Below are 21,084 nucleotides of genomic sequence, written 5' to 3' on the forward strand. Positions count from 1 at the left end.
TGGCCGAGCGAGGCCGCAGCATATCCCCACTAACTGGCTAGTTCGGACACGAACCATTAGCACGGACGCAAACCATGTGCGGTTACCGAGCGAAACGACGTAGTTGATACGCACTTTATCAGGGTGCGCGTCGGAAAATGTGACACAGAAAAATTGACGAAAAATGCCGGGATGGCCTCTCTCAGGTTTCTCTCTGCTGACACTGATGAACGACACACGGCGATTCGATTGTTGATTTGCGTTTCTTTCAAGGGAGTTCGTGTACGTTATGAGTACGTTGTGGAAACCCTGGATTGAAACCTTAAAAGTAGAACCGACGGATTCAGCGATCATGAAGAGCCTGGACAGCAGCCTGGACAACGATTTTGACAAGCTACCCGAGTTCAGTCCCAAGCTGTTCACCGCGGGAAAGAATCCCCCGGTGAACTGTACAAAGTGCCATAATAACAATAACAAGAGTTTCTTGCTGCTCAATGGATGGGGGAACCTGCAGGTTCTCAATGCGGAAGAGTTTCTGAGGAAGTTGAACTGCGCGGAGAACGACAAAGTCAAAATCGTGTCGATATTCGGGAACACGGGCGACGGGAAGAGCCACACTATGAATCAGGTGTTTTTCAAGGGCGAGGAGGTGTTTCAAACGTCAAACCAGCAGAACTGTTGTACGTTGGGCGTTTGGGCGGCGTTTGATCCAATTCTCAATGTTATTTGCTTGGACACGGAAGGCTTACAAGGTAGAATATATTCTGGGTTGTCATTCTCAGATTTTATATGTATAAGTTAATTGTGCGTGCTAGATTCAACAGGTTTACATTGTTTGTCTAGCTGTTGCGAGCTGTGAAAATGAACGGGCAAAATTACTGCTCAAAGTACTTGCGGTTTCCGATATTGTGGTTTATGGAATCCATTCCGAGAGACTGAACAGGGATTTGTTCACGTTCCTGGGTACCGCGTCGCGCGCTTACAGCCATCGCTTTAAAGCTGCCTTACAAGCGATCGGGCAGAAAGAGGGGATCTCTACCTCGTTGAGCACGCTCGGACCGAGTATTATAGTGCTGCACGAAACTAGGCACACCATACCTTTGATCAACAGTACATATTGCTACTCTCTCAGGATGACAGTAATTTCAAACTGAGAACTTTATTACGGCTGATAATCGCTTCTGTAATGTGACATGTTGATTGGTTCTTTTATAGATGGGGTGGAAAGCGCGGAAGATATCCTGAGGAACAGATTTACGCAGATGAGTCTTGAAATTGACGCTTTCAGCTCTATTAAATACGTCGGTTTGCAATCGGCGAACGACACGACGGATTATGAGCTGTTGCGATCCACCATTGAGAGCGAATTGAATAATACGACGGTACGCTCAGCCAGAAAACCACATCTGGTGTACTACACACTTAAGAGGTTGAATGATCAGTTGTCAAACGAAAACGGAAACATTTCCAATTCTCTATTCCCAGAACAGTATTTTACTTGTCCCGTCAAATGTCTGAGTTGTGGTAATGGCTGTGCCAACAGTATGGGACACCTTCGTGAAGGAAAACCACACAGCAGTAATACTAGGTTGGTACATGGATTTTTCATACGCTGTTTTAGTTGTACAGCTCCTTGAATTAATGATTGTTTGTTGCGATAGGTGCAAATTCCAATGTCAGTATGAAAATTTAATATACATATGCAAAAGGTGTTATAAGAATGGAAAAGAAATTGAAGTAAGCAGGCGGTATTACGAGGAAAATCAAAACAACTGGTATAGTTTTGCTAAAAATGCCTGGTCGGGATACATCATAGATTGTCCGCATTGTGGAGAAATATACAAGAGCAGGCAGTACTGGTACGGCAATAATCCCGAGGATGTTGCCATACGCAAAAAGATCACGCACATATGGAACATGGTAAGTATTGAGAGTAAGAAGCTTCTTTTTATTATCAATATTTTTTTGTCTATCTAATTCTAATTCTTAATGAAGTAACTCCTCACCGTCCCTTTTCTTTTTCAGTCGAATCGGTCTATAGCTTCTCAGAATACGGCGCAACGGGTTGTCGATAGTGTTTCGTATATCAGTGAAGCTGTCACCAACGTTTCTCTGCAACCAACGAAAGCGTTGAAAGCTTGGGCCGCGGATCAAGTGGCACCATCCTATTGGCGACCGAATAACGAGATAAAGCACTGCTATCAGTGCAAATTGCTATTTAGTCTGACGGATGACAAGCATCATTGCCGCGAATGTGGGGAGGGCTTTTGCGCTCAGTGCTCGTCGAAAACAAAATGCGTGCCCAACAGGAACTGGTACTCGCCCGTTCGGGTTTGCGACGCGTGCTACGAGAAAGATACAAACTGCTCCAGCGATGATTCTCTCGAACCTGTCGAGGACGTAGGCGTACGAAAAGTAACGGAGCACGTGGTGTCGACACTGAATGCCGTTGGAACGGTTTTTAGTTATTCCAAATGTAAGTAAAAGCGGTCACAATTGCGATCATTAGAATTCGCGTAATTCTCAGATAAATTCTAAATATCCTTTATTTGCGCACAGCCTTTATAAAAGATAGTGTACGACCATCTTATTGGATACCCGACTCAGAGGTGGTTAATTGTTACGTCTGCGAACGGAAGTTTTCCTCGATGCTTCCTTTACATCACTGTAGAGCTTGCGGACATGGGGTGTGTCAAGAATGTTCGCAACACCGTAAGCCTGTACCTCACCGAGGATGGGATCATCCCGTCAGAGTATGCAACGCTTGCGTTTGAAATTATTTGAAGGCGTGTGTCTTAAAGGAAACGGAGCCCAAAAATTTATAGAGACCTCGGAATGGAAAAGGAAATATTCACTTTTGAAACGAAATACATTTATTTATTTTACGTAATTGCTTTTGTAAGATAAACAAAAGTATTGTACCGACTTAATCGTGAGCGTAGACTGTCTTAGATTTGTATGGCCAAATCGCGCAATTGACTGTAAGCTTTTTGAAAAGACTTTTTATGTATAAACTAGAAATTTGACTCTTTTAAATTCTAAATAAAAATTTTAATTCATAATTTTTTATTTTCAACATTATCTATCTAAGGTAACGATGCGAATTATTTTGTACGACACGCGAAAAAGCTTTGTGATAAAATATCTGAGGGATACAATTTTATTACTTACATATTTTTAATATTAAATTATATAAATATATCTTACTTGCATATTTCATCAAGTGAAAACTTTTTAAGTACATTTTTTACGATTGGAGATCGGGAGATCATCAAAATTTTTCAAGAATATAGAATTGTACCGAAAGTTGTTTGAAAATCGTACTTTGTTTAACTTGGTTTTTATAATTAGAAAATAATTTTGTTACTATATAAATGTACATAAATGTATGAGTGTGCCATAGTTATGATCATTACTGTTTGAAAGTAATTTCCTGAAGTGTATTAAAAAGACATACGTTACTTTTAACGTATAATTTTATTCTCTCAACGATACAAGATCGACGTTGCGCTTAAAAATTGTTCGGTGAAGAGTTGGTTAAAGATTTATGTTAACGATAGGACATCCCTATATAATACAGCATTGACGTTTGTACATATGTACAGTTCTCTGATCTTCTCTGATAACAATGACCGCGCAACAGTTGTAGGAAGAAAACCGTTTACAAGAAATGTAACTCTCATGGCTGTGACAATTGTTAATACCGGCATATGGCATTTGCAGATGCATATTCAGATAGGACGACGCGATGACGCGTCTTCGACAGTGGAAACTGTTACTTTTTATTTCGTTCTATGTATCATAATAAGCAGCTTGAAATAAAGTTTCAAATTCTCTGAGTAAGTCGCTGCCTTATTTTACCTTTATTTCAAGATATCGATCACTTTCACAGATGATACGCGCGTACATCGCCGAAAACAGAGTCCAACAATAATTTCAAGAGGTTGAGAAAGAAGCGTGAAAATTTCCAAAGAGCCACGGTGTACAAATGCCTATTTAAATAAATAATTTTCTAAAAATTACATACAAGTTATTATATATGTAAAAAGGAAAAGTCACACGTTTATATGATTTTCCCATCCTCTTGTGAGTAGAATATGCTGCTAAAGTGTTTGACTACCTATTTCTAAAACATATACTGTATACTGTGGTATCGATGAGATTGAAAAACGATCAATTCTGGAGAAATTATATGTAGAGACAATCAATGAAACCCTGGAGACAATTGAAGGTGTTATTGACTATGGAATTAAATTTTCGGATTACCAGCATAAATATATGAATAATGAACTTAATTTTAACACGGTATTTTTATTATTAAAGATGTTTCTGAAGTAAAAATGCACATTTACAATGTAATAAATATATTCTGCCACAAAATTGTTTTTTTTCTTACAATTATTATTTGCATAAAGGCCAATCGACAGAATTGCCATCGTGAAAAATAAAATATTGTAATTGAAGGAAAAAAAATTTTCTCATTATTTATAATTAATATGCACCCAGTTGTGCTTATTATTAAGATTGATATTTTCGCTAATCTCTTTTATCTTATCTAAAAGATTAGGTTCGGATTGACTTTTAGTTACAAATTCCGAAGTTGGCTATTTTAAAAAGTCAATAGTCAACTTCTAAAATTAGAATCAAATATTATCGAATCTCAAATATACGGCTAAATTTCAACAATTATCCGAATTTCCGTAAAATTGTCTTCAATAGTATTTTATCGAGTTCGAGTTTTTCGTTTTTCTCTTCCCGCTTCGAGTCGAAGAATCGCGCGCGCGCGCGATATATCGAATCGCGATAGATATACACGCGTGGACGCGTGGATATACCCCCGGCGGGGTGGGGGCATCCACGTGATGACGTCAAAATATGGCGTCTCGATCAGCTGGATGTTGTGTAGAGTGTGCCTACCTGCGATGCCCGTGATGCCCGTCTCGCGCGAATTAACGGAGACCACCGTCTGCCCGCCGTGATACCGTGAGTTTATTCATCCGCGATTGGCGCAAGCGGCGACCGACCCAATCCCGCTCCCACGGGCGATGCGGTGTGGTGCGCGGTGCGGTGCGGTGCGGTGCGGTTTCCCGCGGGAGAGTCGCGGCCACGCGAGTGCGAGACGCGCGGAGACGCAAAAGTGGTACATACTCGCGGGCGTTCGGGGGGGAGCGACCGCACGACGACGCGACGGCGACGCGAGGCTGTCGCCCGCACGTGAGTGAGACCCGTTGCGTTCGCAAACGGGGAAACGGCGAACGGCGAGACGCGAATCCGCGAGATCCCCGCGAGGTGTCCGCGGAGCGTGGCGCGACTCCGGGGAGCCGACGCCGAGAGCGGAGCAAAACCGGGGCGCCTAAAACCCGCGTCCCGTCGCGCCCCTTTTCCCGTCGTCGACTCGCGAAGGCGACGCTCGGTTTATCTTATGTAATTCCCGCGAGTGCATCGCCGGGAGGCTCCGCGTCGTGCGTGCGTGTACGTGTGCGCGTGTTCGTGTGCGATGTCGTGGCCATTTTCGCGTTTGCCATCGCGTTTCGTAATCGTTATCAGCTCCATATTTGAATTCAACAAGTAATGCAGGTCGTCACGACCCGCCCGACCGCCGCGGGGCCGCCGACACTCTTCCGGTTCGCCGCGCTCCAATTTCCCGCGGGGACGGGGAGACGCGAACTCCTAGCGAGTCTCGCGACGCGACGGACGTCGCGAATCGTCTCGCGCGGAGCAGAGAATCGTCCTCACGTGCTCGTCGCGCTGGAAGATTGTCCGGCCGCGACCGCGACCGCGATCGCGCCCGCCGATCTCTCTGCATCTCTCCCCGTGAGATCGCGGGGACTTGAAAGCTCGTCTCGCGGTAACCGCGAGACATCGGGACATCGGGAGAGTGTCTCGCCGATTCGTCATTATTAAATCGGACGAGCGCGTCGCGAGAGGGACGCGAGAGCGCGTCGGGAGCACGTTGCCGGAGGTGTGCAACGCGGGTGGACGCCATTAATTGCAAATTCCACGGGGCGGGTGGAGGGGGAGGGGGGGACATTCGGAACACGAGTGAGGCTGATGGAAGAGAACGTACTTATGTACGTAAGCGTAAGGCGTCGTCGACGTAAAGTAAGGCATCAGAGAAAGACCTAAACGTAAATGTATGACTATTTAGCCTCATCTACGTTTACGTGCTTCTCTGGCTTTACTTCACGTCCACGTCTACGACGCTTACGTCGTTTACGTTCTCTGCTATCAGCCTGATCGCGAGTATCGCGACGGCGACAAATGATGATGATGGTGACGACGACGCGACGCCGCCGAAGATGACACTCGTTCGCGGCGTGATGTCCCATTTGAAATTCCGATGCGCGATTCCGCGTGATAGCGCCGGCCATTTTGTCGCTTATTAGTCGAGCGGATAAACAATCCCGTCCCCCCTCCGTCCGCGTGGCGCTCGCTGATGGCCTCGCCACTCTCGCCAGCTCGCGCGAGCGAGCGCGGCTCACATGCGCGGAGATTTCAATTCCGCAATACTCTCCCCTTCTCTCTCTCTCTCTCTCTCTCTCTCTCTCTCTCTCTCTCTCTCTCTCTCTCTCCCTCTCCCTTCCTCTCTCCCTCTCTCTCCCTCTCTCTCTCTCTCCCTCTCTCTCTCTCTCCCGCTCTCTCTCTATCTCTATCCACGGCGCCTCGGCCGCGCGGCACCCCAAAAATAGAAAAGCGTCCGGAGGCCCATTTTCTGCGGTTTCTTGCCGCGTGGATTTTTATGTCGTAACGCGATATATTGCAGCGTCGGGAGATGATCCGCGAAACTTCCCTCGGCCGGGTGGTTCCACGGACATGGGCGATATCCGGCTCGAAGATATTTATTTTTTAATCCGGAGATGGCGATAGATTTTCCCCAAGTCGACGAGTTTCCTTAATGTTGTAAGAACGTAAAGGGGGAGAGAGAGAGAGAGGAAACGTTTTACCCCCGGGTTTACCGTAAGCTGATATATGTACCAGGAAGGAAAAGAGATCCCATTCTGCACACTGTGTTTATCTTTCCACGAGAGATCGTCCCTTTTTTGGTTGCACCGTCTGTTTTGCGACACCCTGTACACACAACCTGGACTCTTTAAATACTTTATATTATACAGGTTCAGGTGCAAGTTATCTTTTTTTTTCTTTTTTTATAGAAAACATTCGCGGAAGCAGTAGTACTCTTTTAAGTTTCCGCAATGTTTTGTATTTTTGGCGTGAAATATGTTATATAAATAATTTTGCTTGCAGTGACTAGAAGACTCTGTGCAACATGCCGCCAGATAGGCCTGATGCATCGGGTATCGAAACTGACATAGAACTGAATTCATCTCAGGATTATAATTTCGGCGAGAACGCGTATGCGATGAACGACAAGGAGAAGGAGAACGCCAGCGTTCTGGCTGACACAAACTCGACCAACGAATGTCAAAGTGAAATTCCCAGATGGGACAAGTCGACGGAGAAGAACAATCAGTCGGACGACGAACTGACGTCTCTCAGTTGGCTGCACCAGCAGAATTTACTTAAGGGTTTGGACATTTCGAACCCCTCCAAAGACATGAAACACGAGAACATGCTGAATAACAATATCTGCGACGATATAGCAGATTTTTCTGAGAACACCAATTCCGTATCAAGCTTGGATGATAGTTTCTGTCCAGGTAAGATGCGCGGCTCGAAATACATCCCGCACTGTGCTTGTGAGTGTCGAGTATTCGTTAGAATTTATTAGAATTTACGTTAACTTTATCCTTTCTTGTTTTTCTTTATGACGCTGCGTCGATAGAGACTAATGGAAAGGCCGGCGTGACGCTGAACGGAAACGGACAAAACTATCAGCATCCCGCCAAGAATTGTCAAAAGCCCGCGCAAATATTTCAGGAATCTGCGAAAAGTCATTGCAATATTTCGCCAAGTAATCAAACGAAGATTTGTTTGAGCAACAATAATTTGCCAATGTCTAATCGCAACAAGCATCCTACCCATATACCGTATGATCCTCATTTGCACAGAAATAGCAAACCACCATATTCATTCTCCTGCCTCATATTTATGGCTATCGAAGATAGTCCCGTAAAGGCGCTGCCCGTGAAGGAGGTTTACGCATGGATTCTGGAACACTTCCCATACTTTAGGAACGCCCCTACTGGATGGAAAAATTCTGTCAGACACAATTTGAGCCTGAATAAATGCTTTCGGAAGGTGGAGAAAGCTCCGGTGAGTGTACGAGGCAAATTTCTCTTCGAGAAAGCGCACCGCGAGATTTATCGATGAGAGTCATCGCGTTAACGTCGCGTCATATCGAACGTTTATATAACTTTCTATTCTTTTTTTTTCTTTCTTAGAATTTAGGAAAAGGATCATTGTGGATGGTGGATGCGCAATATCGTCCAAATCTGATTCAGGCGTTGTCTCGCGCTCCTTTTCCTCCCCCTACAACCCAGAATTTGTCTTCGTCGGAAAAGGTGTCCAGAAAATGCGTAAATGCACGTCTCCCAGATCCGGTTCTCTTTCCGTATCTATCCAAAAGACTGGCGTCTAGCAATATTAATGATAGCGCAGAAACCGAGATAGACAGCGACGTCGATGCAGCGGCTGCCGCTATGCTTTCCTTCAAGCATGGACCTATCATTTTGAATCACAATAAAGGTATTGAACGTATGCGAAATAATAAAAGATAGAGTCCCTGTCTGTATTTCGTTGAGACAATTCATATACTTATGTATTAATATATGTTTTAACACAGATCGTAAACGAAAATTGCCGGAATCGGAAAAGCTGGTGCCTGTAATTACCAGGAGTTCCAGTGAAGATCATACTTATAGCTGTATCAACTCGATAAAATTGGAAAGGTAAAGATAAATTAATCACGTACGATCGACGTAAATATTGCGCGAACAAGTAAATTTTATCGTTTTTTTTTTTTTTTTTTATTTCTTTTGCAGCAAACATTCGAACGAGGAGGAACTAAATCCAGATTTTGATGAACAAAGAAAGATTGCAGAAGGTGCGGACGCGCTTCTGAATTTGGCTGGCGTTAGTACAGCGCTAAATCACAGTAGAACGCATCATGTAACACAAGGTATTAATACGGCATCGAAATCGGGAGTTGTCGCAAAGCCAAAAAAACGTTCTACAACGAGCGATTACTCGAGCACGGAGAAAAAACGTAAGAGATGGCGAGACTGGAAGGAGGGAAATCGATACCTAAAACAAATTAGGGGTTAACGTTAACACATTTTGTTACATTTCGAAAAAAGTGTACGATATGTTATCGAGAGCTTCCCGCTTGTGCGCGAGTCGGAAGCACTTGGGAATTTTACCATCTAGTAACAAGAAAGTACTTTTGTTCTATAGTATCGTCAGTAAATTCTTCATTCATTTCTAAACGCGTTTAGATCGACTTTGATGGAAATTTCTTTGGTCAGGCCAGTTTCTCGTTGTAAACACAACAAAAAAACGCGCATGTAAATTCTTCCATATAACTTCTAGTTGTGCTAAGTAAAAGAGAGGGTTGTTAGATGCATTTCGAATTGATTGGTGTGGTTGCTCAGGGTTTACAACATGCTATATGCCAAAATACATTCGGTAGCACTAAACAACAAGCAATAATAGAGATGTAGTGTTAAAGAGATACTTTTTAAACACATTGTTGAAACAATGATACAATTGAATAGTACGTGGAATATATATCGATAAAAGAAATTATTACATACTGAAGTAATAATAATCATTTCAGAACTGTTGCAAGACGATTATATTAAGTCATAGAGAGTTTAATTAATGATAAAGTTCTACAGTTTTCTTTTGTCCTTTTTTTTGTAGATATGTATAGAGGCATAATCAACATCTGCTGTCACGAAGCCTGTCCCAACAGTAACGAGACCTATTGTTTTCAAACGTAACGCGGCGATTTCCGACATCAAAATCACAGCCCGATTTGAAGCCCAGTGTTACCATTATTTTACTTCAAAGAGTGCTAGTCTCGTTATTTTTGAGACAGGTCAATCGTATTCAATAGAGAGAGAGAGAGAGAGATCGTGCGGCGCGCGCGATAATATATTTAAAAAAAGATTACACGCATACACATATTTCTATGTATATGTGTATATATGTATATAAAATGTATGTATACGTGCATGTATATGCAGATGTACACATTGCACGCGTCAAGCCTGACATACTCATTCATGTATTTATAGTCGGACTCCCCGATTCTTGACTCGAGATGAAACAAATCTTTCTGTTTGCGCATACACAAGATGTCATCGCGCACGCACGCTTGCGTTCGTACATATATGTAAACTCGTGGACAGAAAGGTTGTCCGACTTATACACCCGTATTCATACTATGAATACGGCTTAAAGTCGGACAACCTTTCGGACAACCTTTCTGTCCGCGACCATACATACCTCGTTCGTCACTTATTCCACATATGTTATAAAAATGACGAATATGAAATCGTGGAAGAGGAGAGGTATCGTGTTTACGGAAGTTTAACCGGTTAGGAATAAGGGAGTTTGATTGTACATATGTACAAGGTGTTCCCAAATTAGCGACGATGAAATAGCGTGAAAGTTTATGAAAAACTGAGTTATAAAAGTTCACGTTCTTAATTTTTTTTTTTTTTTTTTTTTTAACAGTTTTCAATATGTAAGCACTTTAGACTTTGTTCAATATTGACTTGTCTGCATGTAGAACCGGTTAACACTAATTTTACGCGTTAAACAAATTAAATTACAAAAATATACGCGCCATTTGTGAATGTACAATTATTAAAATTAATTGTACATCGTAAATTTTATCAGATTTACAATTTTTGTGGTTGAAAAAGATCATCGATTGCGATTAAGAAGAATCTTTAGTTTTTCACAGACTTTTCATTACAGTTTTCACACGCGAATTTGAGGGCACTCTGTGCATATAAACACGCCGTGTGCATTGTTGCACATGTACAACATATGTGCCACAAACGTATTATCAAAAAAATATTTAAAAAGGAAATAAAAAAGATATTGAGATACATTCAGCATGATTTCGAAACGAAGAAATGTTATCATTTCACGTCTTTTTCTACTCTCTTTGTGGCTTTCAAGATGATTTTGAACAGTGTTGTACATATGTAGACCTTCTAATGTATCCATAGACCAGTTTTGGTATTCAGTTGGAAACTGAATATATAGCAATCGTGCTGAGATGTTAATTAAAATCGGATGGAGATGAAAAATAGCACTACATGGAAAGACAACCTATTTTTGTAAAAAAAAATCGTAACACTAAGAAGAGAGAAGTAGAAAAGGAGGGATTTGATAATACCTTGTAATTGTAAGATATGTACGTGTGCTACAAAGGCATGCGCACGCGCGAAAGAATATTAGGCAAACTGGTCTTGTATACATTAATACGTAGTTCAATATAGAGAGAACATATATTTTTACAGGGCACTGCCCGCGTGATAAAGGTTCTTCCTAATAATTCGCTGGTACGCAGTTTATTAGCTTAAATATCAATCTACAAAGTATAAATATTAGTGACTCTGAATGAGAGAGAGGGAGAGAGAGAAATGCAACTGTTGTAGCGCAACCTGATACGATTTCTACATATCAACGTTCATGATGCGCGAAACGTGGCTCCGACAAATTTCGCAAATGCATTCTATTAGTCATTTCGGAATTCATCTGGGATTACTTACGACGATCCTTTAATGTATCGCTCAAAGAGTTCACCGTCAACATTATAGAATTATGCTAGTTTCATAGCATAAATTCATAATTACGTACGCCATTGGCATAAGTATAGGATTCAAACAGTCTTAAATGAATAATAATTTCAAAACGTCTAACGTCTTTCGGTATTCCGTTTCTGTTAAAGCAGTAGATCAGTCATTGCAAGTTGTAAAGTCGAAAATTTTAATCGCTCGTACGGCAGACATCTTCTAAAGAGAATTAGAAAACACAATTTGTATAATAAACAGGATGCGCTACATCAAATATTTAATGTGATTGTAGCTAGTCAGCTACACCAGAAGAAAATTCACTGAAGGTGCAAGAAAGAATGCCATGCTCAATATGATAAATATCGAATTTATTTAATAAAAGAAAAATAATATTATTTAAATGAAATTGGAAGAATGACCACATTTCAAGATTTTTACATCTTCCAAATTGAAATTATTCCATGTGTATTACACTATGCTCAACATTGCATGATTTATATAAAATTTAGCTACAAGCAATCTATCTTTTTGTTGTTTTTGAATTTTATTTTACTGTTATTATTTCTGTGATATATTGCAAGAATGAATACAATATTATCATTGTTATACTTCAGTGTATCCGAAGTGTTAGAATTCTATATTATGTTGTTTAACGAAAAATAGAGTTATATATATATATATATATATATATATTATATATATTTTTTATATTATATATATATATATATATATATATATATATAATATATAAATATTATTAATTAACTGGCATTCTTACTCACACCTTGAATACTCTACCTTGATATCGAACTTAAAACAAGCTGGCATCTTCAAATTGATAAACGTACGGAAATTTAATGTTATAGCTTCACGATTTGTTAATATTCTCTTAGTCTAGCTCGCGTTTGCTATGACTGAAGATCTGCTCTTCCACGTATAGCTAATTCTAAATTAATCTGCTATAGAGAGTGGGATGCCATTCATCGATCATAATACTGTGTAGCTAATCGATAGGTTTAAAAAGGGTAGAATTAAATCGATTAGTCACATAATGTAAAGCAATACACCAGTAAATCCTGACATTGGGCGAAATACTCTAGTCAGCCGGTTTTCGTCGAAGAAATGGGCTTAAGTGCAATCGCGTTAATCGCGGAGTCGGTACGACGAGGGGGGATAGACTGTTACTCTGTAATTGCATTACGTAGAAAGAATAAGTATTAACATCGCATATCTTTCCTTTTTCTTAACGCATCGCGCCGACTCGTTAAACGATGTAAATTCGCAAAATCAATACAATTATTCGTACGTTGTCGTACGTTTTACGCGGAGATATACACTGTTATCACAACCGGCTGACAGGCGAAGTCATCCTATGACAGACACAAAAAAAAACACAAAGTATGGAGCAAAGCAGATTACGATGTGTCATTGTAACTAGCCAGGGACAATCAAAAGACATGATGTGTTTGGTTTGCTTCCATTACATGACATCGTGCCAAATGCAGAATCCTTTGGGTTTGGAAGATCAGAGATATGTTAATTTATATGTACACACACAAAACACACACACACACACACACACACACACACACGCGTACGTATATATGTATGTATGTATATACCTACACAGATTGTATATTATAAGAATTTTGTTGGCGTAATATGTAATATTATAATTATATATATCATTATTATTATTATTATTACTCATTTTAGATGAATCATGCTGTAAAATGTTTGTTAAGTTTTTGATCTTGCTTATATATATATATCTTGAGTATATTTAATATTTTAGGCTGTAACCACAAGAAAATTTTATCTAATGAAACAAATGAAGAAAATTGCAAAACTTGTTGCTTATTTTATTCAGCATTTTTTATTCCACATAGCAATTATGGCATACTTTAATATACAGAATATTTGGACAAACTTTCAATCGTTATCGTTATATTGTCGTTGCGCAGCTTTTTTACTATATAGTATACCTGCACAACTATCGTTATGAGCACTTAACGACAACATAACGAGTTACAGAATCTATTACTGGAGCTATAAGAATCAAGTAACAACGCGTTTCCGACCCCGGGTCCATTTGCAAAAAATGATCCTTATGGTGCCCCCGACAATCTCTGAGTTTGTCGGGTGAATTTCTAATATTAATAATATACGCCAATACAATAATGTTGATCATAAAGAAATGATTAAAAAATGTAAAATGTTTCTTTTGAATAATCTGGAGTCAATTTTTTCTTAACAAAAGTTTCGAGACGTTACGTTTAACGTAACATTTTGACTGAACAAATGTTAAGAATATAGCAACATAAAAGTATCTCGACGAGATATTTATATAATTGAAATCCATATTCCATAGCACATTACAAAATAGAATAACATCCTCGTGAAAATCATATAGGCTAGTCAGATTCAATTCAATTAGATTAAATAATTTTAAAACGTCAAGTTCGACATGCGAAGAAAATAATATTGCCTACATCAAATTGAGATCCACTTATCAAAAAGCAATTTAATTCAATTGATTATAATATAAGGGTTAAGAATAAATTTATGACAAAAAATAAATCATACACATTCGCTATATTTTTTTATGATAATTGTGAGCTAAATATTGTGATCTACTTGAGCATTTCGTCTATGAATTCGACTTCTATGATTCCATTTAAGTTCCACTTTTTTTATTATGTTTGGAAGGTGTAGAGCTAAATACGTTTCTAATGTTTTCTCTCCAAGATAGTTGAGTATAATCTTTGGACATCGCTATTTTTTCATTCCAGAGAGTTTTGTGATTCGTTGAAGTATTGTAACTGTCTATTGTACACATTGCGCTATTCATACTGTGAGTTTGATAACCAGTGTCTTGAACTGAATTCGAGATACTTTGGTGCTCGAACGCGCCGGACATTATGTTACTCCGTTTATGATTTTCACGTAAAAAACTTGCCGTTTCCTTATTATGTTCCTTATCACTAAATACAACGGCGCTGGAATGCACAATATTGTCAGTCGAATTTATACATTTTGGTAATTCCTCCATATTAATGGAATCACGTGCATTTGTTTTATCATTATTTATAATTATCAATTTGTCACTGTCTCCAGTACGTTTCACGTCAATTTCCATACTGGGCATATCTAAAACATATTTTTAACAAAGTATTGTTACGAGTATATCCATTTTGCTTGTGATAGGCATTAATACTACAATACTTTAATGGGAAAAGTAATACAATAATTATTTGATATTTACTTTTCTCTAAGGACAGAGTCAACGTAAAACTATGTTTAAACCCTTTCTTTCGATATTTGTCACTTATTTAACTGAACTCTTCAGAATTCTAACTATGATACAATCTGCTTTATGCAAGTACGCAACATTGATACTGTCAACTTTCCTTATCATTCCCGTTAGCCAAATCTATCGAGAACAAATTTCAAAAGTGTCTGCTGCAAATTCTGTCGACAGAATGCCAGCAGAAATATAAGAATCTGTTAACAGAATATAATGGCTGTAAAAACTCAACAAAACTTGCCATTTCGTAACCATTTAAATGATGTGTTCTATTTTTAATGTTTGTGAAATAACAGATTCTGCTCGATTTTTCGTTAGAAACTTGTTAGCAGATTATATCGGCAAAGATCTGTTGCGAAATTTGAGCAAATCTACTGCCAATCTGTTGTCATGCTGTGAGCAGTTTGTTCATTAGAACGATAATGGGTAAGTTACCTTTCCCATTTCGTTAGAGCAATACAGGCAACTCCTTTTCCAAAGAGTTATATAAGTGAAGATAATATAAAAATAAAGGGTAAAAAATGTATTGAAAAATTAGGCTATAACGAAAAGCTAATTTACCTAACGAATGATAGCCATTGACTGAACTTTGATCTTTTCTTCCAGCTATTTCGTCTGTGCTCATGTCTATTATAAAGTTTAACCGAGTGGCCGAAGAGCAATGTTTAGCTCTTTCGTACAACCTATTGTTCTCAGCTTCATGTATCGGCGACATGTTAGGTAGCGATAAGTTTTCAGATATCACTATGGATGATCTATTGCTTCGCCGTCTAGTTTGTAGTCTCTGAAATACATCATCACGTTAATTTTAGCGGTATGCATGAACTATAGACCATAATCAATCTTATTTGCCGAAGTACAAAATTGCTACTGTTATATAAAAAAAATTACTTGAATGTGTAACACTGTTATTTACGTACCTTTAACGGAGTACCGTGAACAAACATGCCACTTTGAGGAGGGCTGCAAGATAACGCCATGGACTCGCTCATTTTAACCGGTGACAACGACGTAAAACTCTCATCGTTGTCAGTGCCCTCGTCATGACAGAAAAATAATTTTCTCCTGAGCGAATTGTTGCTCGAATTTACATCGTCGCCGTCTACATTTTGTTCCTTCGGAAAACAAGAATATTTTTATCAAAAAGAGAGATAATCATACTTCCATCTCGACAGCCACTACAGGCAAACCTGAGTAAAATTGAAGAAGGGCTTTAAAACTTCTTCCACGTTCGGAGGCAGATCCAGAGGTAGAGACAATATCGTCTGACTCCAGGCTAAAAATACAACGGCGATGAGATCGATCAATTTCGAAATATCGATCTCTTATTAGTCCCTACCATCTTTCGTCATCTTCGAAGGTTCCTGAGTAGAATTTAAGTCGTTCAAAAGCCTGTTGGGAGTGTCCAGGGCTAAAAGGGGTTTGTCCTCCTGCTTGACGTCCCACGGGCTGGGAATTATCTGATTCTGCTTAAAGAATCGATCTATAGCTGCTTGGGCCCGAGTCTCCAGTTCCAGATCGGGAGAATGCACCTGATGTACCGGTGAATCCTCGATCCTCGCCGGTTTCATGTGAGCTAGCTCCTCTATGCTCCACGTAAATTCCGGGGACTGTTGCGCAGGACTGGGAACCTAAATATCGCCAGCAATTTTAGCGATTAGCGCTCGCTGTCAGCATAGGTACTCACTGTCGATCGAGGTACTCCTTTACGGAGCTTCCGCAAGCAAAATGACCTTGGCGAACACGGTCGGGCTGATCGTGGACAGGTGCAGTCTGTTGATCAAATCAGGCTCGAAGGGATTCTTGGTGATGAACTTCCTCAGCTTGGACGGTGGTGTCATATGAAACGGCAGGCATTGCGCGCCGTTTTGATATGTCAGTAGTTTCAAGTGATTATCGTTTCGCTTCACCGGAGTCCCGCGCCTCCAGGGACTGCACGCCAACGGACTGCTCTCCCCCTTCCGCTTTTCGTTCGGCGTGTCCCGTCTCTGCTCCATGACAATCAAAACAATCCGCTCGGAGAAACGGACGTTGCACACCTTGCCACTCTGCGTAGCTTCGCACTCATAATCAATTCGAAATTCAGCCCAATTCAGCCTCTCCACGAACGGGCAATTTCCGCCGCGAGACTTTGATGGTAGATTCTCTACTCGCGAAAGCCCGTTTACGAATTACAAACCGGAGGCCCGGAGGGCTTCGATATCCAATAAGCGATTGGAATTTTCGAACTTTTGAACATGTCAGATTCGTTTCAAATTGAAAACTTTACCTTGAAGCGCCTCTCTACGTCCATATGGACGTTGAACTACGTGGCCAATATTCATGAATCCCGTAGATAATGTCCACGATTTTATGGTTCGCTTCCGCGCTATATCCACAACTTAAATTTTGTGATAATGTTCACGATTTTGTCAATTTTGTGGTTCTCTTTTGTGTTATGTTCAAAATTCACGATTTTTTGGTTCTCTTCGGAAAAGAACAAAAAAATCGCGAACAGCACGGAAGAGAACCACAAATGCCAAATCATGGACATTACCTACGGGATTCGTGGATATTGGCTACGTAGTTCAACGTTCACATTTTGAGAGACGAGGCGCTTCGAAATAAAAGTAACAGCACACTGAGCAGTCTGAGCACTGCTGTAGAGTGTAGAGTTATTATAGGAACTCTACCACAACGTCCACAACTGCTGAGCACACTGCACACAGCTTTGCCATGACTCATACGATGTGTCATTAATTGTTTTCATATCTCGATTCTCGCGTTCGAGATGTATCCTAACGGCACCAGGTAATGCCCCGAAATTCTGGTCGAATTGCATAAATCTCTGGTACTCTCGAGCACGAGCGATAACAACGGAACATGGCGATGGAAATGTGGAAGTACGTTTTGGCAGTCGTCATCATAAATTCAGGTAACCCCCCCGAGCTCCACGTGTCTTACGCGCTATTCAATTTCAGTGTATCGCAATTATCGGAATTATTTTATTTCCAGTGACCTCCGAAAGAATAAAGGATATGATATACATGCCTTTGGAGGGTGTAGCTGCGTGTTTCCGAAAGCACAATGGCACACATCAATTCGGATGTTCCTGTAAGAATCGCCACTCGTTCCCCCTCGCCCGTCACTTCCACGATTGTTGATCCTCAAGTCTTCTTCTCGACCATTTCAAGTTTACTTTACTGACGTTTGCGACGTTTCCGTTATTTACAGCCAGTAGATCGGGAAGCGTAGGTGTGGTACACTTGGTCGAGGTGGACGACGATATCGCCTGGATAGAAAAAAATTCCACCGCCGGCCCGTACACCGTGGTCCTGCCGTTCGCAATGTTCGACAGAAGCACGCTTGTAAGACTGAAGAACACGAACAACATAAATGGCGTGCTGCTGACGAGGAATGCCAGCCACGAACGTCCGTCGAAGTATTCGCCCGAGGACCAGTGCCCAAATCGATATTCCGGTTATAAGAAGTGCAACGAGACGGAACCGTGGAACCCTTTCGGATCTGCGTTGCTCATGGAAGATTGGCCGTTCCCTATGTTCTACACAGAGGTCGGACGAGATTGTAACAGAACGAATTTGCGTGCCGAAAGTGCGCCTTATGGACCAAATGTTAAAAGTATCGTGTTTACAGAATCAGACAATCCTGGAGGCCATAAAGACCTGTTTCTGGGCGCATAACGCGCACGACCTGGAGACGCAGTATCAGAGATCTCTCTGCGCGATAGAAATGAAGTCGTTCATGCACGCCGCCGTTAACTCGGAATCTTGCATAAAGCGTTCGGATTTCATGATGAATTTCAATCCGACGCCGTTTTGTGACCCCCTCGGGGATAGGAACATACACTGGCCCCTGGCGCCTCTCGACGAGAATAACAATACGGTGATAATGGTAACGGCGCGATTGGACGCGTCGTCGTTATTCGACGGTGTGTCGCCCGGTGCCGGTAATACAATAACAGGACTGGTCACGATGCTTGCCACCGCGTACTATCTAAATGTCTTAAATGCCACTGTCAACAGTACGTATTGATCTTTCCTCAGAATTGTCACGAGATATTCAAATGTAAACAATATATATATATATTCTCATTATTATATCCAGATACGAACGTTGTGTTCTCTTTGCTGAATGGAGAGGCGTTTGATTACATAGGATCCAGTCGTATGGTTTACGACTTGAAGCAGAACAATTTTAACGCCCTTGGCGGAATCAATTTGAAACTCGACGATATCCAGACTGTGATCGAATTTGGCCAGTTGGGCAAGGGAGACATATTTCTTCATAGCAATGGCAACGACGACATAATCAAACGTTTGCAGCGCGCGTTGAATGGTTATAGATGGTTGACTGGTTATAGCGCGACGGTTATAAATGGTAGCGTTCCACCCACGTCCGTGCAAAGTTTCCTGGAGGCGAAACCAAATCTAACGACCATTGTTATAACCAATCACGAGAGACAGTTTAAGAACCGATATTACAATGGTATCTTGGATGACGCAGAGAGTCTTAGTTTTGATAGGTACATACACGTAATTTGTTCGATTTTAATACATACCTCAGGTTTTAGCATTACTTGATTTTGTATTATTGAGATTCTCTTGTGTATCATGTTTTAGAAACGATACTAGCGCGCTTGCATCAGATTTAGCGAAAATTGCTCTTCAGGTTGCTAATGAGCTTTACCGGGAAGTGACGGGCAAGGCGCCGGAGCCCGTCGATCTACCGATATCCATGGAGAAGCTCACCGCGGAAATGCTATACTGCTATTTGGAGAGCGCCAAGTGTACTCTGTTTCGCGCGGCTTCGGCGCCTAATGCCAAATTGGTCGATCAGGTCTTGCCGTTGTACGTCGGGGTGCACAGAGTGCTCAACATCGCGACGACTTTGACGGGACAGCTTTTGGCCTACCTGACGGGCGAAAAGCTCTATGATATGAACGAAACGACGTGCCACGAAAATCGGCTTGCTTGGATGGGCGGTCAGAACTTTTCGGGCTTGTGTATCAATTCAACCGTCAATTACAGTACGGCTGTGAGTCCCGCGTTTATTATCGAAGGTAAGTTGCTACGTTATTCGCGATAGATATGGGCATATCCAATTGTTTCTCTTGTTACAGAATACGACATGAAATCGGGTGTCTACTCGACTTGGACAGAATCTATATGGCAAACGTTAAGCGTTAGAATGTTTCTTAAACCAGCGGCAGCGACGGAACGCTTTAGTCTGATTCTGGGTAGTTTGGTCGCCTGTTTCTCGTTTGTGTTCGTATGGCTGGTCAATAATCGAGCCGATGTGTTATTTAACTCGAGGTTTGTATCGTCTTTCTGCAAAAAGTACATTGCACCGCATACATATACTTATACTAATGACATTTTCAGGAGGACCGCTGATTGCTAGGGATACGCCGCGGACCACATATCAATGACCAGGTTGGATAATCATCGAGAAAATCAAGATGTTCCGGTAACTAGCCTTTAACTGTATGTGTGGTACGCCCTCGGACGATTATTTTATACCCCGAAAAATACCCGGATGTGTCTCGCATTGTTATCTTTATAATTAGCTTATTTCTCGTCATCGCTCCATCCACAGTGGTTCATTTGAAAAAAATCACGGACGCATTTTTGACACTTAATGTAAATGGCAAGGTGAATATTTCCTCTACTTTCTCTACCTATATTATTAATTATTTATGAAGTTATACGAGAAAAGACATTAGATGACTGAAACGGAAAATTCGATAAGTTTAGTAGCTTTGTGTTGTGTGCGCATGTATATAAATGAATGAATGTGTATTTAAGGTAGTCGTAAGATTTAGGTAGTGGTAAGATTTTTAAAATGAAAATTACATAAAAATGCTAGAATACAGCAACTTTAACGATTAAAATTGATTATTCGTGTAACGTTAAAAAATCGAAATATGAATCATAAAACAATAGCGGAAAAGTATATCTCTTTCTCCCCCCCTTTCTTTCAAGTTTAGTTTTTAAGAAATTTTTTTTTTTCCACAAATATTAAATCTCTAGTGCATATTTCCCTAATCATCTTCGCTTTATATGCAATGTATCGCTCTTCGTTGGC

At 40.8% G+C, this 21,084-nt stretch overlaps 4 protein-coding genes across 9 annotated transcripts; 3 read left to right on the forward strand and 1 right to left on the reverse strand.

Moving 5' to 3' along the window:
• Nucleotides 1-201: 201 nt before the first annotated feature.
• On the forward strand, nt 202-3,822 carry LOC143901958 (zinc finger FYVE domain-containing protein 1). The gene is made up of 6 exons (XM_077414616.1): nt 202-731; nt 823-1,089; nt 1,195-1,567; nt 1,641-1,899; nt 2,005-2,455; nt 2,539-3,822. The coding sequence occupies exons 1-6, from the start codon at nt 269-271 to the stop codon at nt 2,751-2,753; spliced, it is 2,028 nt and encodes a 675-aa protein (XP_077270742.1). The 5' UTR covers nt 202-268; the 3' UTR covers nt 2,754-3,822.
• Nucleotides 3,823-4,835: 1,013 nt separating this feature from the next.
• Nucleotides 4,836-13,260, forward strand: LOC143901964 (uncharacterized). Of its 6 annotated transcripts, none has more exons than XM_077414623.1 (6): nt 4,836-4,962; nt 7,225-7,637; nt 7,763-8,193; nt 8,322-8,625; nt 8,723-8,828; nt 8,922-13,260. In XM_077414623.1, exons 2-6 carry the CDS (start codon nt 7,247-7,249, stop codon nt 9,202-9,204), a joined length of 1,515 nt encoding a protein of 504 aa, XP_077270749.1. In that variant the 5' UTR covers nt 4,836-4,962; nt 7,225-7,246; the 3' UTR covers nt 9,205-13,260. The 6 variants fall into 6 exon arrangements, with proteins under 6 accessions (XP_077270749.1, XP_077270750.1, XP_077270753.1 ...); XM_077414624.1 differs by lacking the exon at nt 4,836-4,962 and adding an exon at nt 5,006-5,193; XM_077414627.1 differs by lacking the exon at nt 4,836-4,962 and adding an exon at nt 5,222-5,547.
• On the reverse strand, nt 13,243-17,494 carry Bora (aurora kinase A activator-like protein bora). Its single transcript, XM_077414622.1, has 6 exons — nt 16,734-17,494; nt 16,340-16,631; nt 16,191-16,276; nt 15,921-16,115; nt 15,562-15,784; nt 13,243-14,843 (listed from the first exon to the last, which is right to left on the reverse strand). The coding sequence occupies exons 1-6, from the start codon at nt 16,995-16,997 to the stop codon at nt 14,371-14,373; spliced, it is 1,533 nt and encodes a 510-aa protein (XP_077270748.1). The 5' UTR covers nt 16,998-17,494; the 3' UTR covers nt 13,243-14,370.
• A 187-nt stretch (nt 17,495-17,681) lies between these two features.
• Nct (Nicastrin) lies at nt 17,682-20,941 on the forward strand. The gene is made up of 8 exons (XM_077414617.1): nt 17,682-17,914; nt 17,995-18,093; nt 18,214-18,551; nt 18,634-19,021; nt 19,105-19,522; nt 19,620-20,059; nt 20,120-20,312; nt 20,382-20,941. The coding sequence occupies exons 1-8, from the start codon at nt 17,863-17,865 to the stop codon at nt 20,398-20,400; spliced, it is 1,947 nt and encodes a 648-aa protein (XP_077270743.1). The 5' UTR covers nt 17,682-17,862; the 3' UTR covers nt 20,401-20,941.
• Nucleotides 20,942-21,084: the final 143 nt, after the last annotated feature.

This window comes from Temnothorax americanus, unplaced genomic scaffold, assembly GCF_048541705.1.
Source record: "Temnothorax americanus isolate GAGA-0224 unplaced genomic scaffold, ASM4854170v1 Scaffold37, whole genome shotgun sequence".
Taxonomy (NCBI): Eukaryota; Metazoa; Arthropoda; class Insecta; order Hymenoptera; family Formicidae; genus Temnothorax; species Temnothorax americanus.